General features: G+C 42.2%; 1 protein-coding gene across 1 annotated transcript in view; it reads right to left on the reverse strand.

The window, feature by feature from the left end:
- Positions 1 to 9,685, reverse strand: part of kcnn1a (potassium intermediate/small conductance calcium-activated channel, subfamily N, member 1a) — a 65,749-nt gene extending 56,064 nt beyond the window's left edge. The window contains exon 1 of the mRNA XM_066696306.1: positions 8,435 to 9,685. Within this exon, the coding sequence (XP_066552403.1) occupies positions 8,435 to 9,685 (1,251 nt within the window). The remainder of the gene's footprint in view (positions 1 to 8,434) is intronic.
- Positions 9,686 to 12,875: the final 3,190 nt, after the last annotated feature.

Genomic DNA, 12,875 nt, shown 5'->3' on the forward strand with positions numbered 1-12,875 from the left:
TGTGCGAGCAACTGCCAGGCTAGACTGAACAGCGAGAAGCAGCGTGATTTTGTGATTGCATCTACATTCTGCTGATAACCGCAAGAGCAAAGAGCTAGCGATGTTCCTTTCTTGTTTCTGACATTTCTTTTGTTCTCATAATTAAAAATCAGTCATTGGGAAAAAGGGGCTTAACACAGCTTCTCCATTTACATGTTGCCCTTTTATCTCTCTCTCTCTTTCTCTCTCTCTCTCTCTATCTAGATATATAAACACTATCTATATGTATACAAAATATATATATTATTTTTTGGGGAGGCTGTTGACACATAATCCACCCCCCCCACACACACACACACACTTGCTCACGTCTCTATCAATGCTAATAAAGTTACCTTGTGTGCTGATTGTGTCCTGCAACAAAAGAGTTCCTGAGATTGTGCTCACTGCCTCAAGCTATCATTCTCTCCTGCTATGATTTTTTTTTAATGAAATTAAGTCCAGTGCCTGAATTTCCTCAGGGGCTCTGGTGTAAATTGACTCCATTTCAATGTGTTTTTTTTTTTTTTCACCTTAAACAAAAGGGGGGCTTTGAGAAGCAGAGGTCTGTTATACTTGAGGAGGGGTAGGCAGTGTCATGTGCTATGGTGTGGGATTTAACCCTCTATCCACGTTGTACATGCAGTTTAGTCAAGTGTTAAAATGGTGCAGCGAAGTTGAGGTAAACAACATCTATAGTGTCACAATCTTTCTGATTAACCTGGGATAAAATCTATCACTATCATAAAACATTTGCAGAGTGCAGGCTCAGTCAACCACCAGATACCAGGTTCATGCATGAGTCTAGGGATAGAGAACGATTCAAAATTAGCGCTGGGGTTTATAATCGTCCGCATATCACTGAGGTCACAAGACGATACACTTTGCATTTGTGTTTGAGAAAGGGTCGAATGCATACCTGAGGTTGTTACTACATCCTCTGTCTTACTACAGAAAACACAATTCATAAGAGAGCAAGGATTGAAGCAGGTGTTTTTTACTTTTTTACTAAAGCAAAACAATTGTAGGTATGCTGCTTAAACAATTGAAGCACTATATGTAGAGTAGAGGGATATTTTGGGAAAATTAAATATAATAATTTATGCACTCGTCTTTCTAGAATATTTACCCAGGAAACGTCTTCTGTTTTAAATTCTCTACATTGTATATGCCGATTCAGGAAAATGTCCGCCGCGTCCAGCATATACGCCCCGGAAATTTTGGCGGATTTCGCCACAGAATGAAAGTTATGTTTCACTGTAAGTAAGGTACAGAAGGACTTTATCATCCCTTCAAATCGCAAAATATAGGAGGCCATGTATGTCACTAAAAGTATTTGAATATAGATATTAATCTTGCTCATAAAGTTCAGTCAAGCCTGTTTTTGTTTTACTTAAATTGGTCCAGACAGGATTGCCGTCATCACATCTGGCCAACTGTTCCCTGCAATCATTCCCCCCCAAACCTGGCAGGTGAGTCTCACTGTGTTTAGCTCCCCAATAGTAACTTTTGTACCATCTGCAGCCCTGCTAGTTTGGACCAGGACCTGTCAGGGCTTAGAGCTCAGATCAGACCAGATCTGTCTATGCCACTGCTTCATGACACGGAGGCAGAAAGGCAGTATAGACAACATGTTTGATGATACAGCTAAAGGATAAAAAGGTGTCTTTAACAAAGGATGGAAAAAGGGAGACTTTAACAAACATATGAAAAAAGCATTTGTTCATAAGAGCATTTAAACTGCATTTCTTCCGGTACTATGCCGGAATCATCTAGCTGTCTGTAAAAAGCGTTGACATGTCAACACCTCTTAGCAACTAACTAAGCAACTTGTGCTGTTTTAGGGGCCTCAAAAAAAAGAAAAAGAAAAGGGAACTGAAGGGTGAATTTGAGCATTAAAATGTAATTTGAAAATCGTATAAATATTAAATGTGCCATGAATTATTTCTGTTGTACAACTGATGAATAATTTTTCACAAACTGGACAGTTTTAAGATTTCACCTCATAAACAGAGATAAAGAGCCCTCAATAGGTCTCTGTGATGATTATCTGTTATTGCAGGAAACCATTGGGATCTAAACAGGGGCTACGTGCACCCCAATTAACATGGCCTCTAACAGACACACGGGGTACACGGGAAAAGACAAAACACATTCAAAACAATTACCGTGTGGAGATTGAATAGCTGTCTTCAATCTGTACATCATATATATTCTACCTTACAAAAAAAATTTAAACAGAAATCAAAAAAATGTTCTTAAATAATCCTGATGCACTTATACATTTCTTTTCTATGATTGTTATTAAAAAATAAATAATACCGATGTTATTAGAACCTAAAGCAGATGATGTCTTTGCCAAAAAGAAACATTGCATTAATTAGACTGCCATTCACCCACTTTTTTACCATCCAATCCAATGACTACATTCAGATCTTAAAATTAATCCGTGGTTTAAACTGCTGAGAAACAGTTTGCCTTTATTTTTTACGGTAGCGTGGATGGATTTATCACCAGGTTCTGTTTCTTCGGGTTAATGCTCGGGTACTTGGGCACAGGCGAATGTCTCGGTACAGGACAGTACCTTAATTATCCAGTTTATCAAACAACATGAAAGAGGTGGATTAAAGTTTAGATAAACAGGGAGGGATATCAACTTCCATCTCAGTCTACATCAAAAGAAGCTCAACGAGAGTGGTACAGTCCACATAAGAAACAAAAGCCTTTCTCTCTAGAGGCATTCAGATGGGTAGCCTTTGTCATCCTCCTTCTTTGCAGGGGACTGACCAAGCTAGTCTAACACTGCAATGTTTAGCTTGCGTCAAAGCTGGTGCGTAGCTACACTGGGATGGCTGCCATAGGTTATAAAGTGGCCTTTTTCTCGAAGGCAAGGTAATCAGATTAGAGGCTCCTTCCAGCCCACTTAGAAGAAGTTAAAAGACGGCACGTTTCCAGCTGTGTTTGAACTCTTACAAACAATCCAGCCAACAGACTAATGGCAACGTTCCTCCACGGCAAACGTCTGGACTAATGCAGATCCGCGCCAGAAAATCAACTGAGCAAACAAACAGACGAGATGAAACTATTCCCCTCGTTTTCTGTCTTTTACAATCCTACCCACCGGATTATTCACCACACACTGCACCCTGACAAAGCAGACAGGGGATCTTTCAAAACAGGACTTCACAAAAACAGCTGCGATTAAAGAACACCCAGGGCCCCACCGGCTAGGTCATGTGGAAAACAACATTTGTGTTGCACGTATATAAAGTGCACATAATCCATATGTCTTGCCTTGTATAAACTCGCTTGAACACGCGCAGCCCTTTTCATAAGCGTATGTAAAGTCTGCAGGGCTGAGGGGGGGTGGGTGGGTTTGAATGCCAGGCAGCTACACTCTTCAGTTCTTAAAAAAAACACTGGCCATTTTATTTATTACTCCTTTCATTGTAATACAATCAACAAATGCACCATTTGAAGATGACGTATATATAAATAAGTCTAGTTCGGTAATGGAGCACGTGGGCAGAAACGATCCTATAGAAAATAAACTGGATAGAGAGATGTGCGTAGTATCACATGACCCAAAAGGAGTGACTTTTATAGTCTGGCCATGTTGGAAATTTAACCTTCTGTCCGTACATTGCATTCAGACTAAATCTGTTCCCACAATAATCAACAGGGTGGTTTGGTTTTCAAAGCTTGATCTGCCAGAGCAAAATGAGCATCTGATTTTCAACCTAGTCAACCTAGTCAACCTAGGTGGGGATAAGCTGGTTTAAGGAAAATAGGAGTCAACTTTGCACTAGAGAAAGGAGAGAAAAAACAACAACTTCATGCTGTTTAGTAGCAGCTTCACTGCAAGGTGGCTGAACCAAAAAAAATTACGGGACAAGGTTCTACCCCATTGATCAGGGAAGCTGACGTAACTGCGTGTGTTTATTTAATAGTCTTTGCAGCGTTGACCTTCATTAAAAACACTCTGTATGCAAGAGTAGCACAGCCAAACACAGCAGCTAAATTATGAAAGCTAATTATGGATCAATTAACAGCTGCTTTTCCTTGGTGAGTACCTAACTGCCCATATATAACACGGCCATGTATGGCACAAATGCAATTGGGAAGAAGGCACTGTCAGTTGCCTTCAAATTTTTCTGAACTCCGAGGTGTGTCCACTATAACACAATGGACGGCATTGCAGGGTCTGTTTTCCTTTATAACTCTAAATTCCAGGCTTTTACGTTTGTTTATGTTCTCTTTTTTTTTGCTTTAATCACATGGCTGCTAATTTGGGTGAACCCCAGAACAAAATGCATTTTCTTCTGTTTTGAAATTCTTTACAAGGTCATTTTTACAGTACAGGCACAGCTTCCATGCACTTCACACTGTCTGCAGGTTAACAGCATGTTTGGGGTTTGGGTTACGCAGAATCTATTCACCCACGACAACAGCATAGATTAAAGTGGTGTCCTTCTGCAAGGGTAAAGCTGTATCAATTCAGAGTGCTCTTCTCAACTGTACTGTTTTGCCCCTGTCCTAAACATACACATATTATGGAGCAAAGGGTGAATAGAAATTAAGCACTTTTATAATTGCATACGATGAAGAGAAACGTAGGAGGGGATATACATTAAAGCCTTGTCGTTATTGGCACCGGTTTGTAGAAGTCCATGAAAGAACAGTGTTCGAACAAAACTTAAAGAACGAAAAAATTAATGTTGAGATTATTTCTCTAAGATCACAGTATCTTATTTCCACTTGTAGCTCAAAAAGGCTGTTTCTTGTAAACGGGGAGAAAGAAATTTGGTTTGGTAACAAATGCTTTCTGATTTGGTCCATTTAGTTTGTCCTTTTTAAATGAATAATAAAATAATACTGACACTAATAACACCCACAAATCTTGCTCAATCTACACAGACTACTTATTGGAATGCACAATAACAGTACAGAGCAACACCAACACAATATCGACCTCAATCCCGATTAAGAGATCAACACACCAAATAAACCAAGCACTAAAAACACTAAAAGCACAACTACAAAATCTGAAAGATCTTTTCACAAATCTTAGGCAACTGATGCAATTAAAACAAGACAGCTCTTGGAGAATGTGTGTATGGGGGTGGCTTGTGTTTAGCATGCCATTAAAAGTCTGAATTGTCCTTAAACTGAACTCTCTGGATGATAAAACATCTGTTGTATCCATAGATCGACGATAAGAACCAGAAGAGAAACCTCTCTTGCTTGGCTCAGGCCAAGCCTCCAGTCCAGGTGTTCGGGGAGAGCGATGCGGTGGTCAGAACCAGCTGCAGTATTTCAGACCGCAGTGCCCCGGTGCCTGGCACGGCACCCACAGCGCTCACGAGAGGCCGCCCTGTCCTCCCGCAGTCTGCTACTCAATCTGGACACAGATCCGGCGGCTGTAACACGATGCACCCCAGCCGCGGGCTCAGGTAACAGCTCCAAATAAGTGGCAGGAATGAAAGAGTAATTACATGTGCGGCACAATAGCCCCGGCCATGCTCTGTGAAGGACATTATCACCAGGGCCCCACGGGGCCAACACCTCCCTGCAAGATGAGCATCAGTCTCCCTTGCCCTTGATCTAGAGCCCTACATGCTTCTATGAAAATACCTTATCTTACTTAAAATCCCTGATTGTTCTTTCTAAATAGTGGAGGAACTAGTTGTTGTTATTATTATTATTATTATTATTATTATTATTATTATTATTATTATTATGATTTGGCAGTAGTGTGCAGGGCTTTGGACTCTGGAGGTGTCAATCCCAGGTGGGGGACACTGCTGTTGTACCCTTGATCAAGGTACTTTACCTAGATTGCTCCAGTAAATGCCCAGATGTATAAATGGGTAAAAAAAATGATTTGATATATTGTATAAATTGTAAGTCACCCTGGATAAGTGTGTCTGCTACAAAATAGAGTAATAATAATAATAATAATAATAATAATAATAATAATTAAAATGCAGTTGGTGTTATGTTTTGTTATCCCTTTTTTCTCCCTTGGCTGCTACAAAACTGGACAATGAACATCCTCTCAGTGATGTTCCTTCCTCTCAGTGTCAAGGCCTTGGACCTTCCCCGTACCCCAGCGCCCCCCAACTCCCATCCGCTCTTCTCCTAATCTAAATTTTACCGCCAGATCCTGGGAAACTCCATGCTTTGTTGTTGTTGTGATTTGGTCAAAATAGAAATAGCAAATAAAGGAGCAGGTACAAAAAAAAAACTTATCTTAACCATAAATGTTTCCCCCTGCTGGTAGATAATTTGTTAAGTTGCCTAACATAATTATTTTATTCATTTATTCATGTATAACCTTAATTTGAGTAAATAATAATAATAATAATAATAATAATAATAATAATAATAATAATAATTAGGTACTATATAAACCTTATATTTTTCAATTTTAGAAAGACCTACCATCATTAACTGCCGGTACGACTGAATGTATATTTACTTTTAGAAATTGTGTTATATTTAATGTAAAACAAGTATATGTTTTTCCTATGTGTATTATTATTATTATTATTATTATTATTATTATTATTATGATTTTGTATATATATATATATATATATATATATATATAAGCACATTCCAATGTTAAATAACAGTGTTGCAGTATAGCATTTGTAGTGCATGTGTGGCCTGGTCTTCCTCTAACATCACATAGAAAATAAACCTGACGAAATGTAGATACTGCAGTGGTTGAGTTCCTGGTAATATAAATTATATATAATAAACATATGCATACCTGTGCTCGAATATATAATGACGTCTGCAATGCTCAGCAATACAGAAGGAAAATTGTTTTTTTTTAATTCATTTTCATACTAAAACAGTGCTCTCTGTTTGAACTCCAACAGCGTTGCATTCAACACATTCTTAATGTAATATTAATATTAAGTAATGTTATACGGCAACCAATTTGAATGGGGTACCCAATTAAATTACAGTACACCGTAATCAAAATTATTTTAGTTTTTCTGTTATTATTCTAATTATTTTGGGCAAAGCAGGTTGCTTATAGCAATATGTATGCAGGTAAAAAATCCAAATTAAAAAGCTTATAATATGTATTTGTCTAATGCGTTTCACTTCTTGCTGTTGGTATCACTCGCCTACTACATGGACTGCTCCTAACGATTTATGTGCGTCCTTTCCTCTTCTGCCCCATAAATCTGACCAAAATCATTGAAATCGCAGAAATGCCCGCAGACCAATGCTAAACGCTTAGCATTATACGATTAGAGTGTCGCTCGGAGGCAAGGCCGTTGTATTACCTCTCCGACTTTCTAGACATTAACAAAATAGATAAATACACGAATATACACACAGGTCCTTTGCTAGCCTTTAAAACATAGAGAGTCTGCCCTGGGTGTCAGAAAGTGCCTGGCAGTGGTGCAATACACTTTTATTCTGCAAAGAAGTGCACAATCTTGCCCTTGAGCCCACGCTGCAAGAACACACTTGGTAGACCTGGTATAAAGTGTGCCAGGTTCACATCAGCTCAAGCATCTCCTCTTCCAACAAAACAAGATTGATCAACTAAACTGGCGGTTGTGTCACGGTGACTGAGCTCAATATAAATGCCCCAAGTGCAGTCTAGCACATGCAAACTTCTGGCAATTTAGCTTGGGGTCGCAGCACTGACTGGATTGCCTTACGTGCTTAAAGGGTAACTCTCGGTAGTCCCTGACATATCAGCTGTTTTAAAATCAAAGAAACATGCTGCAGTCACAGCGGATACACTGGCACACAGGAAAGCTTTAAACCAGGAAGGGGGATCCAAAACAATAGGGAATTGTAGCTGCCCACTGCCTACAGCAAAGCATTTCACATTGTGCCAGTCCTAGGCGGTGGCATGTTTATCATAATCATAACAATCCCAATGATGGGTTTACAAATACATCACAAGAAATGCTTCAAAGTGCACACGCAATACAGGCTACAACATACCAACTACCATGTTGTCCACCCACCCCCTGGACTATCATACAAACGCAAACATAGATGCTGCAAGATTGCCATAGTCTTCGTCTGCATGTGTGTTTGTGGCTAGAAAACCAAGCCGAGGAAAAGCTCTGATGGAAACCCAATCCAGTCTGTCAAGAGACCCTGAATGCGGCTGTCAAGTTTGGAACAAAACAAGAACGTACCTGTGAATCCCCAGAGACAACTTGCTTACACACACCGGCGCGCAATGATGGACCCGGCGTAACTAGGAACTAGCAGCGACACCAGGCAGATCCCTGTGTGTGTGTGTGTGTGTGTGTGTGTGTGTGTGTGTGTGTGTGTGTGTGTGTGTGTGTGTGTGTGTGTGTGTGTGTGTGTGTGTGTGTGTGTGTGTGTGTGTGTGCTGGTAACCATTCGTGTTTAAATATAAATGTACCTGCTGTTGCTCAGTTCGGATCTGGTTTCCTTCCTTGCGGTGGTTCTCCGGCCACAGGCGGCTGCTGGCGTTGCTGCTGCCCGCGGATAAGTTTCTCACCAGCGGGTGGCTGGGCTGGCTGGCAGGGGCACGGTGGCACGGGCGCTGCTGGGGCTGCGATTGATTTTGCTCGTCCTGGTCACAGTGCTGCGGACGCTGGAGGTGTTGCCAGTGCGCGTCTTGCTGCTGCTGCTGCAGTAGTAGTAGTTGCTGGCTCCTATTTGGCTCCCCCGATCCGTTGGCGCAGTAGTTGCTGGGCAGGCTGCTCCCCACCAGCCGCTGCTGCTGCGCCTGCAATAAGAGCGGCGGTGGCTGCAGGTCCTGAGGTTGAGATAAAAACCCTCGCTGGTGCCCGTCGCCTAAATTGATATGCTGCGCTGGCTGTGGCTGCTGGATCACAGAGCCAGAGGAGGGGTTCTGCTGTTGCTGTGGCTTGAAATGATTATGAGGTTGTTGCTGCTGCTGCTGCTGCTGCTGCTGCAACAACTGGTTCTGCTCTCGTAACCCGCCTTCCCTTCCGCAGTGGCTGCCGAGTTGCTCCTGCTGGTAATTAGCAGCCTTTTGCAAATGATCCCCCCGATTGAGCAGCGGCGGCGGCGGCGGCGGCGGTGGCGGCGCTGGGGAGGGCTGCGGGCGGCAGCGGGGAGGAGGGTTCGCCTCCTTCGAGCAACTGCAGTGGCAGTTTGGAAAGAGGTGCCGCTCCGACTGCGAATTAACGCCGGCCGCGGCCCCGAGATCCTGGCGCAGAGGCAGGGGCTGGCTGGCCACGCCGCAGCCCTGGTTCGGGAGTCGCTGGCCGGTTCCGTGGCTCGTTATTGGCGGTGGACCGCCGTGCTGCAGCTGGAGAGGGGTGCTACCTTTCAGGGGGAAAGGGCTGGAGCTGGGCGGTTCGTGGCGGTTCGGGTGGGACGAGCGCTGTCTGAGCGGCGGCGGCGGCGGGGGCAGACTGCGGAGTGGGGCGGCGGGACCGGTTCGGCTCGGTGCTGCTCGCTGGGGGGGAGCGGCGCCGCTGTGCGCGCTGCTGGGCTGCGGGTGGAGGGGCTGGTGCTGGAAGACAGCTCCCGAGTACCGATGCTGCATCCCCTCTACAGCTCCGTCCTGCTGGTGCTGCTCCCTGGCGCTGTACTGCTCCGGCACCCTTTCATGGCGAACAGCCCCAGTAGAATCGAGCCGGCCCGTCTCATTGGTGGGTTTGACCAAGACCAGCCTCATCACGTCACGGGTAGCCTGCGAAGCACACCGCCTTCGTGTGCAAATTGGCCCACCCGAGCACAGTTCCTTGAATGGATCCCCAACAACAGCGAGGAGATGGAGATGGGGATAGGTGGAGGAAGGTTCGGCAAGGCGGGATCAGATCCTACCTGCGGTGTAACGTTACTAACCACCATTCCCCAAACCCCATTGTAAACCCGGTGTCAAGCTCTTTGAGATATGCCCAAGTCGAATAGAGTTGACTAATACAAATAGTAGTAATACATCATCCAACTTTAACTAAATGGTCTGGTTGCAGATGCTGTGTGGATTGTCTTCAATCTTTTAATTGATGTCTCTAGCTTTCAAACACAGTCGTTTTATTTATTCCGACAAACTTGGATATTATGGAGTCAGAGCCAGTGGGCAATAATGTTTCCAGTTTGAAATAAATCACCCAACCTTCAGTAGCCTTGAGTAATAAAACCTGTAGAGAGCAAACAAATATCACGATTTGTGAATATGATAACTGAATTATTGGACTCCCTAAAACAACAGGTACAATTCCACACATTGCATATTTGTCCCATTCAATTAGGCCTATGCCAAACTGCAAGCCCACTTTTAATCGTCTTAAAACCGCAGTAATATTTATTTGATGAACAGGTAGTGTTAAATATTTGATCATGGTCAAACGCCGTTTCGTGTTACGTTAGGCACAAACACAGAGTAGCTTAATCCCAGCATACATCCAGGTTTTTGCATACAATCACAATTATTTTCAACAATAGATCTCAATAGCATTTCAATCAGTGCTTTTTTTCAAAACATATTTCTGTGTGTGCAGGATCTTCCTACTAATGAGTTAAGGCCACTTCATTATAAATCCATGCATTCATTTTCTTAGAGACCAGACATGGAAAAAACAATTAAAGTAAACTACTGAGAAACGTATATTTTGTTGGAGCCTTAAATTCCGTTTAATTCTTCTCTTTTATCTGAAACTTAAACAGATGCCTATGTAGAATCACAATATTCCCAAAATACATTTTATTATTATAAACATATCAATATATATATATATATATAACAAATGCAAGTACGAAAAATGTAATATATATACTCCTATACTGATTGTGCATCTACACAGACAGACACAAACAATTCCTTTATGAAGACTCACCTCTGAAGAGACACCTCTATTCAAATGAAAGGCAGCACTTAGCTCTCCCCATGATGGAGGGAACACTAGCTAGGATGAGAGAGAGAAAGAGGGAGCTTTTCTTGGGACTGTAGGGAAGAGTGGCTTGAACAGGGTATTGTGCCTGTGAAGAAGAGAGGGAGGTAGAGATTGAAAGTGAATATCCTTGAATACTAGGGGCTCTGAGAGATTGAAGGACTGCAAGGAAATGAGAGGAGAGGAAGGCGCTTTGTGTGAATGCTTCTCCTTTTGTTTTTCCTTCGTAACTTAAGAATTCACCATGTAAATGTCCAGCTCCTTTAAACATGATACACAGACCGGTGCATCCATCTTTAGATGAGTAAGAGACTATATGACCAAACAAACTGGGATCAGAGGAGTATATTATTTAGGATTGGGCAGCTTTCTCTTGAAAATGCCTGTTGTTCTCTATGAATTCCCTTTCGTGTGTGTGTGTTTGCCAAGTTTCTGTTCCACTTACTTCAGTTAAAGTGTTGCATTGTAATTGTTCATTTGTCATTACATCTGAAAGTGCAGTGCAATCTTTGGAAAATCAGTTTAATTTAAACAATGCCCCGTTACTGTGGTAATTGTGTGTTTACCACCACAAAGCCAACATACACAGCACATGTACCACATCGATCAATCAATCTGCAAGCTTCAGTAAAAGCAAAATCGTAGAGAAAATCTAAACAGTTTAAGCACCATTAATGGTAAAATGGTAAATGTCCCAAATACGTTCTTATAGATAACTTTCTAGAACTGGAGTAGCCAATGTCAATATTGGTTACTTTCTGTTTCTGAATCAAGCTTTTTTCGAGATAACCAGGTGCAAAGGGTTATAAGAATCTAAACATAGTCAGCAACCAAAGATCACTGGAAATTCAGACCACAGGAGTAATACTGCCAATGTTAACAGCACTTCCCCCTGTAAGGAAATCCTCTCCTACTGGTCTCAGGTTTGTATTAAGTCTGCCGACTACCAGCTCAGATGGGAGAATTAATTCAATTGAAGAGTAAAACGATAAGGGCAATAAATTACTCCACGTGAAAAGTGCATTGTGTTGGCTGGCTAAAACGCTCCACTGAGAATTCGCATTAGAGAAAAGCACAGAAATAATCCTAGGCCCCTCTTGCTGATTGGCCCTTCCTTTCAGAGCTTCAGGGTCAAGCGTCTGACATCCCCCATGCAGTTACACACTTTGACTTTCAGCACTTATCGAGGGCTCAAGGATAAAATGCATCACAGGGCTAAGAAAACCTGATTTCATACGCCAACAATATTTGCGAACACATTCCGTGATCAACAATTACACCAATCAATTAAAACCCTTCAATGCAAGTGAGAATCGTATTAAAAGCTCATCGTCAGGGGAGCTGATCCCAACTCTTCCTGCAGCCTGCTTTAAGTAACTGAGCACTACACTGAACAAATCGCAGTGGGCTACTTTAAATGAATGGCTAAGCGATCCTTTTATTAATCTCTGGTATTGATGTTGACATAAACAGCACTTATTAATGCTGCCCTCTGTCAGGATGTCAATGGAAATATCAGTGTAAGCGGAGATTTATGGCCTGGCAGTACTGTATGGCTGATTAAATGGCCCGCACAGGCCGCCAATAGCCCTGTCCCTGAGTTCTCGTATTCCCCCAAAAGGCCTGCACTTCCCACACTTGCCACAGATCAGAGAGGGGGCAGTGTGGTGCAAGAAAGTGGTTCCCTCCTTTCTGCGTATATTGTTCATATTGCATTGGTATATAATTCTATGTGCTTTATGCACCATTGTTTCTGACAATTCATTTTCTACTTCTTCTTCCTTGCATTGTATGATTTAACTACAATTTTTTATCTATAACAATCATATTGAAAAAAAAATACTGACTGTAGTCAACTGAAGTTCATTGTAGATGAAAAAATCTTTGCATTTAGGTCTCTGAGCTGGGGTCATTGTGTACAATTCAATGGCAACTAGAATCTGTGAGTGCACTGCAGAGTTTGTGTGTTGGACA

This window comes from Amia ocellicauda, chromosome 22 (assembly GCF_036373705.1).
Source record: "Amia ocellicauda isolate fAmiCal2 chromosome 22, fAmiCal2.hap1, whole genome shotgun sequence".
Lineage (NCBI taxonomy): Eukaryota > Metazoa > Chordata > Actinopteri > Amiiformes > Amiidae > Amia > Amia ocellicauda.